General features: G+C 41.9%; 1 protein-coding gene across 1 annotated transcript; it reads left to right on the top strand.

Moving 5' to 3' along the window:
• Positions 1-17,469: 17,469 nt before the first annotated feature.
• LOC309557782 (olfactory receptor 5B12-like) lies at positions 17,470-18,402 on the top strand (the record flags this gene model as incomplete). Its single annotated transcript, XM_082260547.1, has 1 exon — positions 17,470-18,402. One exon carries the CDS (start codon positions 17,470-17,472, stop codon positions 18,400-18,402), a length of 933 nt encoding a protein of 310 aa, XP_082116673.1.
• Between the last annotated feature and the right edge of the window lie 3,125 nt (positions 18,403-21,527).

Genomic DNA, 21,527 nt, shown 5'->3' with positions numbered 1-21,527 from the left:
ACTAGTATGGACTGGGTAATGTGTTAGGATCTATACTGGTATGGGCAGGGTAATTTGTTAGAATCTATACTGGTATGAACTGGGTAATGTGTTAGGATCTATACTGGTATGGACTGGGTAATGATGTGTTGGGATCTATACTGGTATGGACTAGGTAATGTGTTAGGATCTATACTGGTATGGACTGGGTAATGTGTAGGATCTATACTGGTATGGACTGGGTAATGTGTAGGATCTATACTGGTATGGACTGGGTAATGTGTTAGGATCTATACTTGTATGGACTGGGTAATGTGTTAGGATCTATACTGGTATGGACTGGGTAATGTGTTAGGATCTATACTGGTATGGACTAGGTAATGTGTTAGGATCTATACTGGTATGGACTGGGTAATGTGTAGGATCTATACTGGTATGGACTGGGTAATGTGTAGCATCTATACTGGTATGGACTGGGTAATGTGTTAGGAATGAAAGCATGCCACATTGTTTGATGTAAATGAAAAAATTCACCTTACAGAGAGCTGAATTTAAAGACACCCCAAAAATCAAAGTGAAAAAATGATGCAGCAGGCTAGTCCATTTTGCTGAAATTTCATTGCAGCAACTCAGAATGGTCCTCAGTAGTTTGTATGCATGAGAAAAAGTTGGGAAAAGGAGGAAAAAAAGTGAAACATACTTTACTGGTACCAAATTGAGACGCCATGTATACATATGTTAAAACAGCAAAAATGTATTGGTACAAAGCAATAAAAAAATATCACATATTATAAAAGCAATGCATTGTTGTGCTCTCATACTCCATATAACTAGTATGAAAAATAACTCAATTGAACATCCAAGAGGTTGACACATTTTGTAAATTTTCTTCCTCAGGACCTTTTATCTTGGTAGTAAAGAGATGTCTTGATCGCTCGAGAGTTTCAATCGAGATGGCCAGTTGGTGCAACATGTAGCGTGCATGAAATATAATATATTTAAATGCTGAACAAAGTCACCCAAGCTATGCTACATGCCAAAACTGAAGCGATTTTGTTGGACAAACTGACCCCTTACGTAAAGCTCTGGAGGCCTTGGATTGATAATTGCCTGCCACCAAGCCTTGACGATAACCTTGTACTCGCTTGATTTAGCGTCCTCACTACCGGCCCTGTATTCCCACCTGGGCCTCCAATAGGGGTTAGGGACTCTCTCCAGGCATCTGCTATAACCTCCCCCCCCCTTGACCCCCCCCCCCATTTACCCTGATTTCCTCTCTGCTCCTCTTACCCCCCTACTCCCTCATGGCCTCAGGCACCACTGCTCAAGTTATACATATTTATAATGGCCGGGTCCCCTTCTTCAGTTATGGTTATGGGTCCTAGTGACCTAGTCCTTGTGACCTAGACCACTCCTGCACCTGGCGGTTGACCTCTATGCATATCAGACGAGGCACCAAGTCGACCCTCCTCTACATATCACACTGTTACCTGTTACTTGGTTGTTATATGCTGCCATTATGTTTTTATGCGACTTGTATTATCACGGCATGTACCTATTCTTTATACTGCATGTTCTCGTACCGCATTTCATTTGACTTCAATAAAATCGTTTGAAAGTCACACAGGTGGTCAGGTGCCACCAGGGAAGGTTTCCGCCTGTGGGGGGGGGAGGAAGGGGACTTTAATTTTGTTGGGGTGCGGCATTGCGTGACTGCGTGGTTGTCCGTTGGGGTGGCGCAGTGCCGAGTCGCGGGGGGTGGCCTGGTCGTTGGGGGGGGGGGGGGGGGGCGGTCCTTTCCGGTCCAGAGGTGGTCAGATATTAAAGTTTGAGCACAGTATGCATTTGATACATTTTCATACTTTTTCATTTGTTTTAACATTTACACTTAATAAATCAGTTTGTGAGTAATATATACAGTATACAGTTTTATTCCCTCTGTTTCCACTCTACTATAGGTGAAGTCTGAATTTGGCCCATATACAGCTGCAATGTACATTCCCCCCCCCCCCCCCACGGGTATATATATTTTCCAAAGGCTGCAGAGGCAGCTGCACGGTGCTCCAGAGAAACCCAAGACAACTGCTGATTAACGTATATTATTGCATGAAGAAAACGCTCCCTGTAAAGTTTGGGATGCACACAAGCCAACAACGAGGATGTGAAGGGCTTGGCAGCCAGCCGTCCTTTCTTGTCTACCTCCTTGAAGAGTAGGCCAAGCTGCTGACATCTCGTTATATTATATTCTGACAGAGGAAATTCAAACAGACTTGTCCAGACTCTCTAATATGATCATCATTTAATATTAGCCAAATGGAAAGATGGCAAGAAAGATATTGTATGAGCAAATTCCCATGTGGGGAACAGTGGCAGGATACGCTCAAGGTTAGCGGTTGTGGTAGCGATGGAACAACCTATGTGCACTCAAAGGTGAACACTCAGCAAAATAGGAGCTTACCTTCCTGCCTGCCCTCTTAAGTCATGCTGGGACTTATAGTTCCCCCAACAGTCAGGATCTACAGTGGTGAAGACTATAACTTTTCCTCAATTTTCCTGCAGGGTTTTCTTAACAGTAACAGAAATTACGGGGCCCCGAACAGCCTACCTGGCAGGGTCCCCGCTGCCCCCCAAATTTATCAAGTTAACATTTTCAATAAAATACAATAAAATCATTATTAGTGGACACAAATAAAACAGAGAACCTGAGTGAATTAGCCTTTTTTTTATTGTTTTTTACATTTGGCCACTTCTGGACCGGGGGGATTTGCCCCCTTGGTGACCGGGCCATGTTTCGGCCCTGCTTTGCTTTGGTGGGCAGTTGCGTGGTCGTGCGACGCTGTACCTAGGTGGAATTGGTGTCCTTTTTTTTCTCCACGGGTGGCGCTTTCCTTTGGGGGTGTTTGATCAGCTGTGTGATTTTTATTTTTTGCGCTATAAACAAAAAAAAGAAAAAAACAATATTTTTTACATTCTACTATATAACATTCTCAAAAAATAAAATTGAAAAATTGAAATATAATATATTTTTTGTATGCAAAACAATTTCATAGCCGATCAGGGACTACACTCAGACAATAAAGTCAGCTAGAGAGGAGAAGTTTCAAAAGACAACTTGAAACAATAAGTGCTTGTATGCATGCCTGACAACGTTGGGGCATGCTCCTAATGAGATGATGGATGGTGTCCTGGGGAATTTACTCCCAGATCTGGACCAGGGCATCACTGAGCTCCTGAACAGACTGAGATGCAACCTGGCGACGTCCGGTGGACCGAAACATAATGTCCCAGAGGTGCTCTATTGGATTTAGATCAGGCAAGCATGGGGGCCATTCAATGGTATCAATTCCTTCATTCTTCAGGAACTGGTTGCTTACTCTCACTACATGAGGCCAGGCATTGTCGTGCACCAGGAGGAACCCAGGACCCCCTGCACCAGCGTAGGGTCTGACAATGGGTACAAGGGTCCAATACCTAATGGCAATCAGGGTGCCATTACCTAGCCTGAAGAGGTTTGTGTGTGCCTCCCTAGACCATCACTGACCCACCACCAAACCGGTTATGCTGAAAAATGTTACAGGCAGCATAACGTTCTCCACAGCTTCTCCAGACCCTTTCATGTCTATCACATGTGCACAGGGTGAACCTGCTCTCATCTGTTAAAAGCACAGGATGCCAGTGGCGGACCTGCCAATTCTGGTGTTCAATGGCAAACGCCAATCAAGCTCCATGGTGCCAGGCAGTGAGCACAGGGCCCACTAGAGGACATCAGACCCTGAGGCCACCTTCATGAAGTCTGTTTCTAATTGTTTGGTCAGAGACATTCACACCAGTGTCCTGCTGGAGGTCATTTTGTAGGGCCTAGAACCCAATACTGCCACCTATGGGCACTCATTCTTCCGGAATGGTAGACTGCTCACGCAGGATGAACTAGCACTCCAATTATCTGGTACCCCTCTGCCTTTCTGGATAAGCTTGCAACTACACCACTTCCTCCGCTCCCTAGATCATACACTTGCAGTGTCTCAACAACTAACCTCATTTGAACACCTTTGCTCTACAATCTTACCACAACTACATGTTATCTCTATGATGCACAGTTTGTTATTATATAACATTTCTCCAAACAAAGTGAAAGCCTGTACAACTTGGGATTAAGACCTCAAACTTACCATAACCCCTGAACAATGGGAGCTTCTGTACAGCTATACCCACAAAGGCTCAGTCAACGTCACAACACAAGAGAACAATTATAAAATCTTTCAGAGATGGTATCAAATACCCGCCCTACTCCATAAGTTTAATTCATCCCTTCCAAACCTCTATTGGCATTGCCAAAATGCAGTTGGCTTCCTCCTTCATATTTAGTGGAGTGCCAGTTGATCCAATAATTCTGGGTGGAAGTTCACTTCATAATACCACAGGTAACAACCTACATCTTAGATTTCACTCCAGCGCAATTCCTCCTAAATCATGCCTCTATCCCCAAAAAATCTTACTTCAAGTCCCTATCAATGCACATGATAAATGTTGCTAAGCTATGCATCCTGGTTAACCGGGGTTTCACCCAAATTCCCTCTTTGTCCGAATAGTTCACCCGCATATCCAAAATCACGGAAATGGAGGAGCTCATCTGTATTGCAAACAACCGCCCATTCAAATTCTCCTCCACATGGGCATGCTGGATACACTTTTGAACCACTGAAACCTTTCATTGTATATCAGATCCCTCTGTGACATAGACCACTTATATCCCTAGACTTTGTTAAACAGTCTACAATGCCCAAAAGGACGAAATTATTTCACAGGTAACACCTACACCAGAGGGACCTCGTGGTGAGTCCCCCTCTATCCTGCTCCTGCTTTGCCTTATATCCCCTTTCCAACTATCTCCTCCTTTTCCAACACCCCTCCCCCCTTTTTTTTCTTCTTCTTTCCCCATGCTTTCTAATATACACAAATCCCCCCCCCCCCTTTTTTCAGTAAATACCAATTCCCCCTGTGTCCCTCAACCCCTAAACCCTCCCTTCCCCATTTCTTTTAACCCTCTGCCTCCTCTTCATTCTAAACTGCCACTCCTCCAGTTATATACTTCCCTCTAATGTTAAGTTGCCTTGGAATGCATCATATGTTGGATGCTAGATGGTTCAATAATTGTTTATTTCTCTATTATGTCTGTAAAAACCTTAAAATAATTGTAAAGGCAGAAGGTGCATTCTATGCATTAAGATAAAAAACCTTCTGTGTGTAGAAGCCCCCTAATACTTACCTGAGCCCCCTCTCTATCCAGCAATGTTGCGCGAGTGCCTCTCCCTCTTGATTGGCTGGGACACAGCAGTGGCGCCATTGGCTCCCACTGCTGTCAACCAAAGTCAGTTAGCCTATCAGATGAGAGAGAGGGGGCAGGGCCAAACTGGGGATCCGTGTCTGAATGGACACACACAGCTTTGGTTATCCCATAGCAGGCTACTTGCTGTAGAAGCCCTATATGGGAGGGAGGAGCCAGGAGCACCAGCGAGGGACCCGAAAAGATTAGGATCCAGGCTGCTCTGTGCAAATCCACTGCTCAGAGCTGGTAAGTACGACATGTTTGTATGTTTATTTTTAAAAAAATAAAAAAAGACTTCAGTATCACTTTAAGCCTTTGGCTTCTGGTGTATAATATATGGTGAATACCTTATATCAACACTTTACCTGAAGATACGACTTTCTACTGTGTGACCGATAAAAGGTTATTTATTGTACGTACACAATTACAATAAATAGTTTTTGGAAAAACAAAAAAAAATTGTTAATTTGAGTGTACTATAATTTGGCTTCTTCACATAAGGCTTGGTCACTGTGGTGCAAAACTTTGTTATTTCCATCCAAAGTCTGCCAAAGAGACACCAGAATTTATCCAAAAAATCTCTAATCTTGTTCCCAGTGCACTCATCATACAGACTGGCTCCCTAAGCTGTTTTTTATAAAATAAAGGAAGCTTGAAGGGAAAATCAATTTAAATGTCATTTTATTTCTCTTTAGAAATGCCAGTTTTGCTGCAGCAGGTTCTATACAAGGTACAGATGCACAACTTTACAGCCAGACAAAGGGGACCCCTCAGGCATTACATTTAAAGGAATTTTTCTTTTTTATTGTTTCACTTTAAGCATTATTAAAATCACTGCTCTTGTAAAAACAATCTTTTTATACTTTTTTTTGCATTGATGCATGTCCCCCAGGGCAATACCCGGGCCCCCATACCCTTTTTATGGCCAAAAAACTTGAATATAAGCCTTTAAAGTAGGGACTTTTGATTTTTCAATTTCAATTCCCCATAGACTTTAATAGGGTTCGCGGCTCAGGTCCGAACTTTTTCAATGTTCTACTGACTGGCTAGGACATTGGGAAACATGGCAAAACAATTCTTATGTTTATTACTAGTATTGTGCCAAACTGTTCTGGATTTGGCTTGAGAGGGGTTCAGCGAAACTCAATGAAGTTAGAATGCTGAATTTTAAACCCCAATGAAATCAATAGGAGCTGAATCTATCAAATTAAAACAACCCATTTCCTTGATAATCAGTAAGGCATAGGGGTAGTGGAAAATGTCCTGGGGAACATGTACTAATGCAAACGTTTTTAAATCAGTTTCTCAGAGAACAGTGATTTTTATTTTTTTAATGCTTAAAGTGAAAAAAAATGCCCAGTTCTTTTAAATACCATGTCTGAGGGGTGTCTTAACCCTGCCTGTTCACATCTATGTATTCTACATAAAGTCCCGCAGAGCTAAAAAATGGTTTTATACTGCCGGCAAAGGACATTTCCCAGGCTATTAAAAACAAAGAGCACACAGAACACTCCAAAATACATAGCAGGACCTCAACATGGGGCTGAGGGGTACCTTGAAAGGAATGAAGGGAGGATACCCCTGGCAAAGCACCTTGACTTCATACTGATAAGGACAAGAGGCTCTTCTCCACAACCTTGGCCTGGTGGTTGTTGGGTCTACAGGCAGGAGTCTTATTGGAATCCAGAACCCCCTTTAAAAGTAGAATTCCCTCAAAAATGTACTCAAATATCCCAATCTTGGCAAAAAAATAAAACTTGGCTCATTCAGCATACATGACTGATCCCAGCGAAACTCCTCTCAGAATGACTCCCCAAACCGTCATTAGCTATATGAGGGAATGGATGGGGATAGTGGTGACCTAATTAACCAAACATGCCCATGGCACAGCTATCCACAGGGCCCTTTTAACAATGTGTCATTGATATCTAATCTTGCAATTAACCATTGACAGTGTGAAATAGTGTGTGTATATATATATATATATATACAGTGCCTTGCGAAAGTATTCGGCCCCCTTGAACTTTGTGACCTTTTGCCACATTTCAGGCTTCAAACATAAATATATAAAACTGTAATTTTTTGTGAAGAATCAACAAGTGGGACACAATCAAGAAGTGGAACAAAATGTATTGGATATTTCAAACTTTGTTAACAAATAAAAAACTGAAAAATTGGGCGTGCAAAATTATTTAGCCCCCTTAAGTTAATACTTTGTAGCGCCACCTTTTGCTGTGATTACAGCTGTAAGTCGCTTGGGGTATGTCTCCATCAGTTTTGCACATCGAGAGACTGAAATTTTTGCCCATTCCTCCTTGCAAAACAGCTCGAGCTCAGTGAGGTTGGATGGAGAGCGTTTGTGAACAACAATTTTCAGTTCTTTCCACAGATTCTCGATTGGATTCAGGTCTGGACTTTGACTTGGCCCTTCTAACACCTGGATATGTTTATTTGTGAACCATTCCATTGTAGATTTTGCTTTATGTTTTGGAACATTGTTCTGTTGGAAGACAAATCTCCGTCCCAGTCTCAGGTCTTTTGCAGACTCCATCAGGTTTTCTTCCAGAATGGTCCTGTATTTGGCTCCATCCATCTTCCCATCAATTTTAACCATCTTCCCTGTCCCTGCTGAAGAAAAGCAGGCCCAAACCATGATGCTGCCACCACCATGTTTGACAGTGGGGATGGTGTGTTCAGGGTGATGAGCTGTGTTGCTTTTACGCCAAACATAACGTTTTGCATTGTTGCCAAAAAGTTTGATTTTGGTTTCATCTGAGCAGAGCCCCTTCTTCCACATGTTTGGTGTCTCCCAGGTGGCTTGTGGCAAACTTTAAACAACACTTTTTATGGATATCTTTAAGAAATGGCTTTCTTCTTGCCACTCTTCCATAAAGGCCAGATTTGTGCAGTATACGACTGATTGTTGTCCTATGGACAGAGTCTCCCACCTCAGCTGTAGATCTCTGCAGTTCATCCAGAGTGATCATGGGCCTCTTGGCTGCATCTCTGATCAGTCTTCTCCTTGTATGAGCTGAAAGTTTAGAGGGACGGCCAGGTCTTCGTAGATTTGCAGTGGTCTGATACTCCTTCCATTTCAATATTATCGCTTGCACAGTGCTCCTTGGGATGTTTAAAGCTTGCGAAATCTTTTTGTATCCAAATCCGGCTTTAAACTTCTCCACAACAGTATCTCGGACCTGCCTGGTGTGTTCCTTGTTCTTCATGTTCTTCATGATGCTCTCTGCGCTTTAAACGGACATCTGAGACTATCACAGTGCAGGTGCATTTATACGGAAACGTAATTACACACAGGTGGATTCTATTTATCATCATTAGTCATTTAGTTCAACGTTGGATCATTCAGAGATCCTCACTGAACTTCTGGAGAGAGTTTGCTGCACTGAAAGTAAGGGGGCTGAATAATTTTGCACGCCAAATTTTCAGTTTTTTATTTGTTAACAAAGTTTGAAATATCCAATAAATTTCGTTCCACTTCATGATTGTGTCCCACTTGTTGTTGATTCTTCACAAAAAAATTACAGTTTTATATCTTTATGTTTGAAGCCTGAAATGTGGCAAAAGGTCGCAAAGTTCAAGGGGGGCGAATACGTTCGCAAAGCACTGTGTATATATATATATATATATATATATATATATATATATATATATATATATATATATATATATATATATACAGTATCTCACAAAGGTGAGTACACCCCTCACATTTATGTAAATATTTAATTCTATCTTTTCATGTGACAACACTGAAGAAATGAAACTTTGCTACAATGTAAAGTAGTGAGTGTACAGCTTGTATAACAGTGTAAATTTGCTGTCCCCTTTAAATAACTCAACACACAGCCATTAATGTCTAAACTGCTGACAACAAAACTGAGTACACCCTTAAATCAAAAATTTGCAAATTGGGCCCAATTAGTGATTTTTGTCTCCCCGGTGTCATGTGACTCGTTAGTGTTACAAGGTCTTAGGTGTGAATGGGGAGCAGGGGTGTTAAATTTTGTGTTATCGCTCTCATTCTCTCATACTGGTCACTGGAAGTTCAACATGGCACCTCATGGGAAAGAACTCTCTGAGGACCTGAAAAAAAGAATTGTTGCTCTACATAAAGATGGCCTAAGCTATAAGAAGATGCCCAAGACCCTGAAACTGAGCTGCAGCACAGTGGCGAAGACCATACAGCGGTTTAACAGAACAGATTCCACTCAGAACAGGCTTTGCCATGGTTGACCAAAGAAATTGAGTGCACGTGATCAGCGTCATATCCAGAGGTTGTCTTTGGGAAATAGACGTATGAGTGCTGCCAGCATTGCTGCAGAGGTTGAAGGGGTGGGGGGGTCAGCCTGTCAGTGCTCAGACCATACGCCGCACACTGCATCAAATTGGTCTGCATGGCTGTCATCCCAGAAGGAAGTCTCTTCTAAAGATGATGCACAAGAAAGCCCGCAAACAGTTTGGTGAAGACAAGCAGACTAAGGACATGGATTACTGGAACCATGTCCTGTGGTCTGATGAGACCAAGATAAACTTATTTGGTTCAGATGGTGTCAAGTGTGTGTGGCGGCAACCAGGTGAACAGTACAAAGACAAGTGTGTCTTGCCTACAGTCAAGCATGGTTGTGAGAGTGTCATAGTCTGGGGCTGCATGAGTGCTGCCGGTACTGGGGAGCTACAATTCTTTGAGGGAACCATGAATGCCAACATGTACTGTGACATACTGAAGCAGAGCATGATCCCCTCCCTTTGGAAACTGGGCTGCAGGGCAGTATTGCAACATAACGACCCCAAACACCTCCAAGATGACCACTGCCTTGCTAAAGAAGCTGAGGGTAAAGGTGATGGATTGGCCAAGCATGTCTCCAGACCTAAACCCTATTGAGCATCTGTGGGGCATCCTCAAACGGAAGGTGGAGGAGTGCAAGGTCTCTAACATCCACCAGCTCTGTGATGTCATCATGGAGGAGTGGAAGAGGACTCCAGTGACAACCTGTAAAGCTCTGGTGAACTCCATGCCCAAGAGGGTCAAGGCAGTATTGGAAAATAATGGTGGCCACACAAAATATTGACACTTTGGGCCCAATTTGGACATTTTCACTTAGGGGTGTACTCACTTTTGTTGCCAGCGATTTAGACATTAATGTGGGGGGTGTCATGGCGCTCTCTGGTATCCTAAGGTGGTACAAAGAGGATGGGTGAGTGGGAGGAGGGGATGTGGGACTGCGAGGAGGGAGAATCCAGTTAGAGATGAAGGGGGGCTATGTTCAGCGGCAGCCGACTGGAGCGTGGAGAGGCTCTGAGAGGTGAAAGAAAGGAGAGAGCGGCGCCAGCTGGGTATAGCATTAGTTTATTTTGCACTGTTAAAAGAGGTGACTCACTTTCCAAGGTTGGGTGAAACAGGAACGATCAGTCTGATGGGGTCATCCATCTTCTTCTCCCAGGAAAGGTGGCGTGGAAGGAGGTGGTTAGGTGCCGGTGGTGTAGCCGAGCTGCTGTGTGGCTGCTTGTTGTTGCTGGCCGCGGTGGAGCGTTCACAACAGGGCTCCGGCTGCCGACTTCCGGTCTTGGTGATGTCACTTCCTGGTAGGAGAAAGATAGGGGTTGCACGCGTTCGGAGCATCCGTGTTCCTTCGTCAGGCAAAATCATTTTTTGGAGCACGGATGTTCCGAACGCGTGCAACGCGTGAGATACTGTATGTTTTTTACCTGATAGATGTAGCATTGATAACTGTAGAGACCAAGGAGGTGAACTCTCTTTCGACTCCATCCACCCCAATCCCTTCCTTTTTCCCTCCTCTTTCATTCTCCTCATACTCACTTTTGTGAGATACTGTGTATATATATATATATATATATATATATATATATATATATATATATATATATATATGTATATATATATACATACATATATATGTTAGGGAGAGTATGTTGGGAAGTTGGGATTTGAGTTTTGGGTAGTAGTGTTGGTAGTAGTGATAGTAGTAGTAGTCTTTCTCTATGTGTAGTACTCCCAGACTCGTCCTTTGGGTAAGGGAGGGAGGCTCGACATCTAAAATTATCTGCGTTTAATTTGTAGGGTTACTGGGTTCTGGTCCCATTAAGACCCATATATGTGAAGATTTAGCTGGGGTCTCACCCGCTATAAAGAGCAATTCTTTCATTTCAGCAATTTTGTTTATGCGTTTAAGCCATTCAGATATGGTCGGTGTATGAGGTGAGCCCCAGTGTGTTGGAATGCATAGTTTAGCTGCATTGATCATGTGAATCGCTAGAGATTTGCGGTAAGAATGTGTAGGTGTAGTTGAATGATGGAGAAGGAATTTGGCTGGTGTACGCTATAAAGAATGAATGGATACTTGTGTTGTTATTTCGTGAACTTGGTCCCAAAATGTTTGTAATAAGGGACATGTCCACCAGATATGTAGAAGTGTTCCGGGTGCCACTGAAGGTTTTTTTTATCTTCATGCATATAATGCACCTTCAGCCTTTACAACCACTTTCAGTTTAAAGCTTAACTAAAAACTAAAGACCCAAATGCCTCCCTCAACACATCCTTTTTTAATCTAATGCTTTTATGATGTTCACAAGTTCAGAAGGTTCACAACAAAGGGTTTCATTAATCTTTCCGCTCCCGGTCCCGGTGCCTTCTCTTACCGTCGGAGACTAACGTTCCGGTCCTCCAGAGTCCGGACGGTCCAAGTCCAGGTCAGGTGCCATGTCAGGTGGTCACCTCGCGTCAGGACAGGAGGTGTGCTCAGCTTCTTCTCAGTCAGTCGACTGCGGCCGGTGCGAGAGCAGAGCAGCGAGACTGCGAAGATGAATTTGGGCGGCTCCTCACGCGGCTCTCCATCTCCTCTCTAGTGTGCGCCGGCGGGTAGGAAGGACATGACACCGGGGCGGCGCACCGCCCCCACGCGTCATGTCACCGCAGGATCGTCCCTGGATGTCCTCCTGTGATTGGTCCTGGCTGGAGTCTGGACCAATCACAGCCAGGAGTCCAATAAAGTGGGGAGTGTCGGGGCGCATTGCTCTGTGCCCCGATGACCCCCAGAAGGCCGCCAATCGGCGCCTCTGTTCAGCTCACGTGAGGTCAAAAACCCCTTCCTCCCCATACCCACCACTAGGTCCGGCGCCCCTAGTGGCTGAAAATGGACATTTTTTTTCAAATCTTTTTTTCTTCTTCTTTTTTTTGGGGGGCGGCGCCCCTGCTCCCCCTATCGGCCGGCCACCACTGAATCTTTATAATCTCTAAATTAAAAAAACAAAGATCCTTCATCTCTAAAATTCATATCTAGCCACAAATCTCCAAGTTTAGAATCTTTCAAGTGTTTTGATAAAAATTGGAATTAGCAGATTTGAGAGTTACAAACATTTTTGAGGCACCAAAAATAAACCCCTATTTTATCCCAGTCAGAGAATTCACATATTGTAGATATTGTGTATGAGTATTGTGTATAATATACTGATAGAGTGTACATATTGTGAGAATACTCCATCCTGCATTGTATTCAGTGTCTAGAGATGACCTCATACATTGCAGATTAAAAAAAGGTATATTTAAGAGGATGAAATTACTGTGACACCATTATTTTCTATGGGAAATATTGTCTCTCAAAGTTTTGTAATTTTACATAGTGACTCTTGGAAATTTCTCTGCTATTTTTCTGCAGTTTTAAAAAATAAAGTTTTATTTTACTGATTTGAAAATTAAGACAATAATTTATATTGCTTTAAATTTAAAAAAGATCCAACATTTTATGTGAGGACATCTGGAGAACAAACCTCCTAAACATGTCATCATTCTTCCTTGTTTTCCTTTTTTCATAACTAATATGTTTGTTCTTTCCAATTGCTGAATTTTTCACCATTTTATTGTTGATTCTTTCCAACATCACAACTTCCCATTTCAGACTTTTATAAAATGGAGAGACATCTATTAATAAAATAAGAGATGAAAGGGTAAAGACTGGAAAATCTAAAATCAGTTATTTATTTCTAAAGGTCCAAGGCGTGTGTCGTTGTGTCGTTGAGGGAAAATTAATTCTGATGATGTTTGATTTTCTGTAGAGATTCATCTTCCAGAGGATCCATATTTTAAATGAATCTCAGATGAACACAGAGCCGATCTCCCCCCTGTGTGCTCCGGGGGTGTCAGGGGGAATTTCTCTATTATAAATATATGAATGTGCGGAGGGTGAAATTGTATTGTGACCAGAAATGTCAGATACATTTTCTGATATTGTCATTTACCTTTCTAGCATTGAGCTGACCCTTCCAGAGGAGACTCCCCTCCCCCATCTTCCATCAGAAGCTGCCTTTGCTGGGGGGATCAATGATGAAATCTGGGCTAGGAGCTAAAACAAGGAAAATTCTTCACCAGTCTGGCCATTCACAGGTATTTTATTTCCTTCATTATTTGGCATTTTGTCATTGACCTTTATGGCAAGGTCATTGGGGAATCTTTTGTTGTGTTTCTAAATCCTTTTTTTTTTTTTTTTTTTTGATAGGGTGAGGAGTTAGAAACCTCATGAAATCTGACTGTTGTGTTCTAAGCAAATCAGTCTGTTTAGGAGAATTTTGGAGTCCCTTCAACATTCTGCCATTTCACCCAACCCTGATGAAGGGGGGATTGTGTGGCCCTCAAAATGCATTACATGTCTTTTCATCTGATTGTTGTAATCAGTTAAACAATAAAGGCTTTTGACTCATATGTTTTTTGTTTCATTCAGTGCTCTTTCACCTATTGCATTTGGATTTCTCAGCTCAGGCAATTGTTTTCTCCATGGGATCTCCATCTTTGTAGTGAGCTTCTGAATACAAGACCACTATAATTCCCCAATAGTCACACATATCTGTCCACCCTGCTGCAGTTGGGTGGTGGATTGTCTCACCATAAATTTCATTAGATGCAGGTGCGTTTCTTGGGGTAACAGCCCGCTTCTTCAGGAAAGTATTTGATGGAGAGCTTTTCAAATAATAAACATATAATAAATAATATATTCATACAACCGCTGTCATTTTCTGCCCATTGGATCTGAAGAGGTCCAAACTAATCCCAACAGGAGAAGTCTGAGCCAGTAGAGAGCTTAGTGGTTATGCTTCCATGGGGGTGGAATGAATTCTCCTGACTTCTCCCATTTGTTGATCCAATATGGTATCAGCAGGGAGCATCGATAGTTTCAAAAAACTATTAGATGGGCACCTTAAAGACCACAACATACAGGGGGTATACAATGTACAACATACAGGGGTATACAATGTACAACATACAGGGGTATACAATGTACAACATACAGGGGTATACAATGTACAACATACAGGGGTACACAATGTACAACATACAGGGGGTATACAATGTACAACATACAGGGGTATACAATGTACAACATACAGGGGTATACAATGTACAACATACAGGGGGTATACAATGTACAACATACAGGGGTATACAATGTACAACATACAGGGGTACACAATGTACAACATACAGGGGTATATAATGTACAACATACAGGGGTACACAATGTACAACATACAGGGGTATACAATGTACAACATACAGGGGTATACAATGTACAACATACAGGGGGTATACAATGTACAACATACAGGGGTATACAATGTACAACATACAGGGGTATACAATGTACAACATACAGGGGTATACAATGTACAACATACAGGAGTATTCAATGTACGGTTAACAGCAAACACACACACTCATCATAGGTTGAACTGGATGGACTGATGTCTTTTTTTCAACCTCACAAACTATGTAACTATGTAATATCCTCTACAGAGACTATTTAATTGGTGATATATGATATATCTAAACTTCATGATAACCTTTGCTTACTATATGTTTATTGTTGTAAAAACTGACCAAAAAATACTTTCCTGAAGAAGCGGGTTGTTGCCCAGAGAAATACACCTGAATCAAATGCAATTTAAGGCGAGACAATCCACCACCTAACTGCAGCTGGGTGGACGGATAAGTGTGACTATTGGGAAATTATAGTGTGCTTATATAGAGCTATATGTATATGTCTAATGTCTGTTAAAAATGTCTTATCTGTATGGTTTTAATGAATACTTTTCTTGCACAATAAAATCGCACTATGTGTGCTTTTAAGGTACATTTAAAGTCCTCTATCTAGTTTGTTAGAAACAATTTTTGTACACATAGCTTTTTAGGATGTGGTACCGGACAGAAATCTGTCCTTTATAGGGCTGACATTGTCACCCTCTTCCAAAAAAAATTTTTTCTCTTCTGAACACAAGACAATTGGGCTCAAGCATGATAACCTATGAAAGTCTGTGTCCCACTGGGAAGACGCACCTTCTCCTATTGTCTTGGTGATCATTGTTCCTAAGACTGAAATGAATGGATGATACAAAATGTTTAGTTTCCTTAAAAAAAGTAGAGAGGAAATCTTTAATTTGTTTAAGAGTGGATTTTCTTTCATTGAAGAGCTTGCCTCTGACCCCTTGTTGTGTCTAGGGAGATAAGGGGAATTTCTTCAGTGGGCACAAATTGCAAAAAAAAAAAACATAAAAAATTGATGGTGATTTCACCCTTTCCAACTCTATGCTAAATGAAAAGAAACAAACATTGGCTTTAGATATACCTAAACAAAAGCTGCAGATTCAAAAACAATAAAAACAACATTTTAAAAGACATTAATTTTAAGGTAAAGCCTATTTGAGATTTTCGTTATTAGATCTACTTTATAGTGTCATGATGCTAGTGCGGATTGATAAATGAGGGCCTTTCTCTGAATTTCCAGTAGTAAGGTCTCACTTTATGGGAAGATGCTGCAAACACTTGTGTTCTGTGCAGAGATAAGAGAAAATATAACAATCTACCTGACCTGAATTTTTATCATCTATAGAAATTAATGTATTTTGGTCTTATTTTTGAAATCTTCTTTTTGGTCCCCATCATACAAGTTGGCACAAATTCAAATGGTCATTTCTTTCAGGTAAGGTGATAATAATGTTTTATTTTTTTGTTTCTGCTGTGACAGGAATAATTGATTTTTCTCTTGGAAGTTGTATAATGGATATTACACTCAGGTACAACCAAATAATGCTCCATGCATCCATGTTACAGCCAATTGGTGCTCCATGCATCCATGTTACAGCCAATATATTAGAATTTTGGTGACGAATTATAACATTAAACATTGCTGACAGAAGCAAGAAATTGGTTCATGTTTTCTGTGAACCGTTTCAGTCAGCATCCTAACTAGGGATCGACCGATTATCGGCAGCAGCGATATATCGGGGGCCGATATGCACTTTCCCCAATATATCGGAATTGGCCTCGGAGGTTACCGATATTGGCGATATTTCAGGAAAGTGCTTGTACCGGAGTGATGCCTGCTGCTAGAGGCAACACCCCGGTATCGGCGTCCATAGCCGACTTGTAATGTCTTGTAATGACAACCGATGTGGCTGAGAAGCCGATCGGCTGTCATTACAAAGAGTGGGTGGGGATGTCCCCCCCCCTCCCACCGCCTTCCTCGGCTCGCCCATGTCATCGGGAGACCCGGGCATCCTACCTGCATGGCCACCGCATTCGGCTCTGATCTGGTCTCCATGTAAAAAACCCGGAAGTGATGTCATTACCTCACTTCCGGGTACTCAGTGCAAAATTCCACAAAATTGCAGCATTCAAAACAGCCAAACATGGCGTTTTGAATGCTTTTAAGTGCAGTGGAGGGGTTTGGGGTCTTTTAGACCCCCAGATCCATCCACCACAGTGAAATTTTTTTTTTTTTAAATGTCCTAAAATATCAGCCAATATCGGCTGATACTGATATCCGATGACCAAAATATCAGTATCAGCAATGAAAAAAAGATATTGGTTGAACACTAATCCTAACATATTAGAATCTCTCTATTCAATCTTTTACATTGTGAAAAAATAAGTTTTACTTCAGGTTGTAGAAAAATGTAAATTGTATTTTATTTATAGGCTTTCTCTATTGTTTTTATAAACATGAAATAGTACAAAAAAATACAGTTTAGGGAAAGCTTTATGCATTTTTCTTACCTATATAATGTTTTGGATTTCAGATTGAGATATCAGATTTTATAAATGTAACGTTTTTTTCAAAAGAGTCAATAAAAATATTTCAATGAGAAATCAGACAATATTAACTGAATTCCTTCTCTCAGGACTGTCTGATGTTCCAAGTCTTCAGCTTCCTCTCTTTCTCTTCTTCCTTCTCATCTACCTTCTGACATTAATCTGGAATTTGCTGATCATTGTCCTCATAGTCACCGACTCTCACCTCCATGTTCCTATGTATTTCTTCCTTGGGAACCTGGCTGGTTTGGACCTCTGTTATTCCTCAGTGACCGTCCCACGAATGTTATTTGACCTTCACACCAACACAAGAAACATTTCCATAAAGGCTTGTATAACCCAAGTCTTCTTATTTATGTTATTTGCCAGTTGTGAAGATTTTCTGTTGGTTGTCATGTCCTATGATCGATATACCGCCATTTGTCAGCCATTACATTACACACAGATCATGAGTTTGAAGGTGTGTGTACAGATGGTGTCCATTGTGTGTTGTCTCAGCTTTGCCCATTCTTTACTTCACACACTTTATGCCTTTAAATTGACATTTTGTGGATCAGATATTATAGAAAGTTTCTTCTGTGATCTTCCACAGTTGTTTCAGATCGCTTGCAGTGACATCTTCATCAACATTCTGCTCATCTTCCTCTTGGCTGGCTTTCTTGCAGGCGGGTCTCTAATACTGACTATCCTGTCCTATGTCTATATATTCAAAACTGTTACTAAAATTCAAACTAAGGGCAATAGGGGTAAAGTTTTCTCTACATGTACCTCTCACCTGACAGTGATGTTTATGTATTACGGCTCTGGAATGTTCAATTATTTTTGGCAAAGTGTTGGTCATCATTTTTCTGGTGACAAAGTGTTGTCCGTCTTTTACGCGGTGATCCTTCCTCTCCTCAATCCTCTTGTTTACAGTCTGAGGAACCAGGATTTTAGAACATCATTTCAAAGTGTTTTCAGGAAGATCAGCCCACCAAAATAGAGACAGAGAAAGATACAAATGTACCTTATTATGCCCTCTATAAGAAATCCTTTAAGCAGCTGTTATTAAATATTATTATTTTTTGTTTCAATTTTAATCTTTTTTATTAAAGGCATCATTGATAAACAAACATATATTGACAATAATATAATTCCATAATAATGAGAACATTGTAGTCACATCTTATTATCCCAAAAAAAAAAAAAAAACCTGATGATGCCTTCACCTATTTTATCCCACATTTACCCCAAAACAAACCATAAAACCAAAAGCAGAACAAGACAAAACAAAAAAAAAAGAAAGAAAAATGCTCCTTTCCTTCACTTCCCCCCCCCCCCCACCTTCCTCTCACCCAATGGCACCAATTTTTTTCCCCATAGGGTCAATACTCCATGAGAGCTTTTCCTTCTTCCGAGAGAATAAATAGATTCCAGGCTTCCCAGGTTTGCTCATATTTTGCCCTATTATGTCTAGAGGTGAAAATTAAATCTTCAAACTTATTTATTTCCTCAACCTTTATTACCCAATCTTTTACCATAGGTGCTAACTCTTTCTTCCACTTTCTCTGAATACATGCTCTTGCTGCATTTAATAAATGATTCACTATCGAGCTCTTATATTTTTTGGTTGAAGTTTCAGACAATTGTAGGAGAAAGAAAGCAGGGTCTGTTGTAATCTCTAATTCAGTAAATTTTTGTGTCACTCTTTTAACCTCTTCCCAGTAATGCCTTATCTTAGGACATGTCCAGAATATATGAATTAAAGTGCCCTGCTCTGTCCTGCTCTGTACATCTGGTAAAGCTATACCTCCAAATTTTTATTGTTTATTATAGCCACTTGCCACCCAGGCCAATTCTGACACTTTGTTCCTACGTGTAAAAATCATAATTTTTTTGGGGGGGGATGTCCGGCCGGCGTGTGTGATGGCCGCTTAACTGAGGAGTTCCTGCAGCCTCTCTACCACAGCGGGACATAGCGACAAGAGGAGGGAGACCTAATCACCCAGACCACGTTCCTCAGCACCCCGCTCACACACTGCTGTGATGTCAAAACAGAGGAAGCCGACAAAGCCACCTCAGCGCCTCATGGACTTCTTCCCCACCGGCCCGCACTGAGGTAGGCAAGATGGCGCCGACCTCAGCATGGTGAACGTCTCCCGTCTCCCTGGCAGTGATGTAGGGACAGGTAGGGGGGGGCCCTGGAAATTCGGGAGACCTAGAGGAATGCTCTCCTTCCTCATCTCCCAGAACTCACAGCCCTGTCAAAACTAAGCTGCGTAGAGGTGATGAAGACCTCTTCCCTGCATCCCAGCCCCTGACTGAACAGTCCTCTAGCATGCACCCTCAGGCAGGTCTCACTATAGAGATGTTTCCGGCCTCTGATCAGGCCATATCTGAAGCCACCATGAAGAACATGCTACTCTCCCTGAGGAGCACCTTACACTCTGACTTCTCAGCAGTGTTTATGCTCCTTAATGACACAGTACAAACCCATGCAGACAAGATCCAGCATTTAGAGTCCAAAATGGCGGACATGTTCACCACGCACAACGATCTTGTGGATGCCTACACAGATCAGGAGTCTGAATTGCAGCACCTCCAAAATAAGCTTGCTGACCTGGAAGATCACTCGCAGTGCAATAACATCAAATTCAGAGGTATCCCTGAGTCTATCACCCACAGTGATCTTACTAACTTTGTACAGAGCTTGATGAAAGCCCTTATACTGTCACTGAGCGATATCAAATTATGTGTGGACAGGGCTCACCACATTCCCAAACCTAAATTCCTACCAGACACAGCGCCCAGGGATACCCTGGCACGCATACATTACTACCACGTGAAAGAACATGTGATGATGGCGACCAAGCATAGTCCAGCAGTACCGGACGAATTTATAGGCATCTCCTTGTTCACTGACATTTCTCAGCAAACCGCTCTCAATAGAAAGAAACTGGCTCCACTCACTAAAATCCTACAAAATAACAAGGTGATTTACAAGTGGGGTTTTCCTACGAAACTCCTGATAACCTGGAATGGGAAAACCTATTCTGTATACAGAGTTGATAAAGGCATTCAGCTGTTTAAGCAATGGCACCTGCTACCTGTTGATGAACATTTGCATACCCCTCATCCACCGGAACACCTGCAATCTGAGTGGACCTAAACTTCAACTCTACCCAAATGGTCTCGTCTCCTCAGTTCTCTCTCACATTGTAGAGGTTTGCAAGGAATCCACCTACCAGTTACCCATTTGCCCCCTTTTTTTGTTCCCTTTCTCTGTCCGATTCCTTTTTTTCGGACTTCAGCTTTCAATCTAAAGTTCTACAAATTTAATTCCCTATTTTGCGCTCAGTATGCTGCTGAGCTACACTGTACCCCCTACCAGTCACAGCTGCTTTTGTCCCAGCCGCCCATTGCGCCTGTTTTTTTTTACGGGCTTTTCTTAAATCTGTGGTTTTTGTCTTGTCTGTCTCTGTTGTCTTTTTTCTTTTTCCTTTTCGCAGTATCCCGAATTCAATATTCCACCACTCTAAAGGCACATTTTCACCAACACAAGGGAATCGTGAAGAAGTTCTCACCGCTACTGACTCTCTTAGCAAAGCATCCCGCAAATAAGTCAGGTCTGGCCTCCGATTTGAAAATGGATTCTATTCTTCAGAGACCTTTCCCAATAAGGTACTGTACCGCACTCTCTCTTCGTGCTGTTGGTCGTAAAGGCTCTGTGGAAGTAGAAAATTTCCCCTTTCTAATATGCCGCTAAAGTTTATCTCGATGAACACGAAAGGTCTCAACAGCCCCTATAAAAGGTCAGCTCTGATGAAGGAATCTGTATCGCTCAAGGTGGATATTCTTTTCGTCCAGGAATCCCATTTCACATCTCGTAAATGTCCCAAAGTGAACTTCCCACGTTATCCACACCTTTATATGGCTAAACGCGCAAAGAAAGCTTGTGGTGTTTTTATAGCCATCAGAGACTCTGTGACCTTTAAACATATCCGCACTATCCCTGACCCCAGCGGCCGTTTTATAATTCTAATATGTGAACTCAATAATACTATCTTCACCCTGGTGAACCTATATGCCCCGAATACTAAACAGAGAAATTTCTGGCCCCACTACTGT

Source organism: Pelophylax lessonae, assembly GCF_965119305.1.
Source record: "Pelophylax lessonae genome assembly, chromosome: 6".
Classification (NCBI taxonomy): domain Eukaryota; kingdom Metazoa; phylum Chordata; class Amphibia; order Anura; family Ranidae; genus Pelophylax; species Pelophylax lessonae.
The sequence above is the reverse complement of the archived record's forward strand: the minus strand, read 5'-3'. Positions and strand labels throughout refer to the sequence as shown.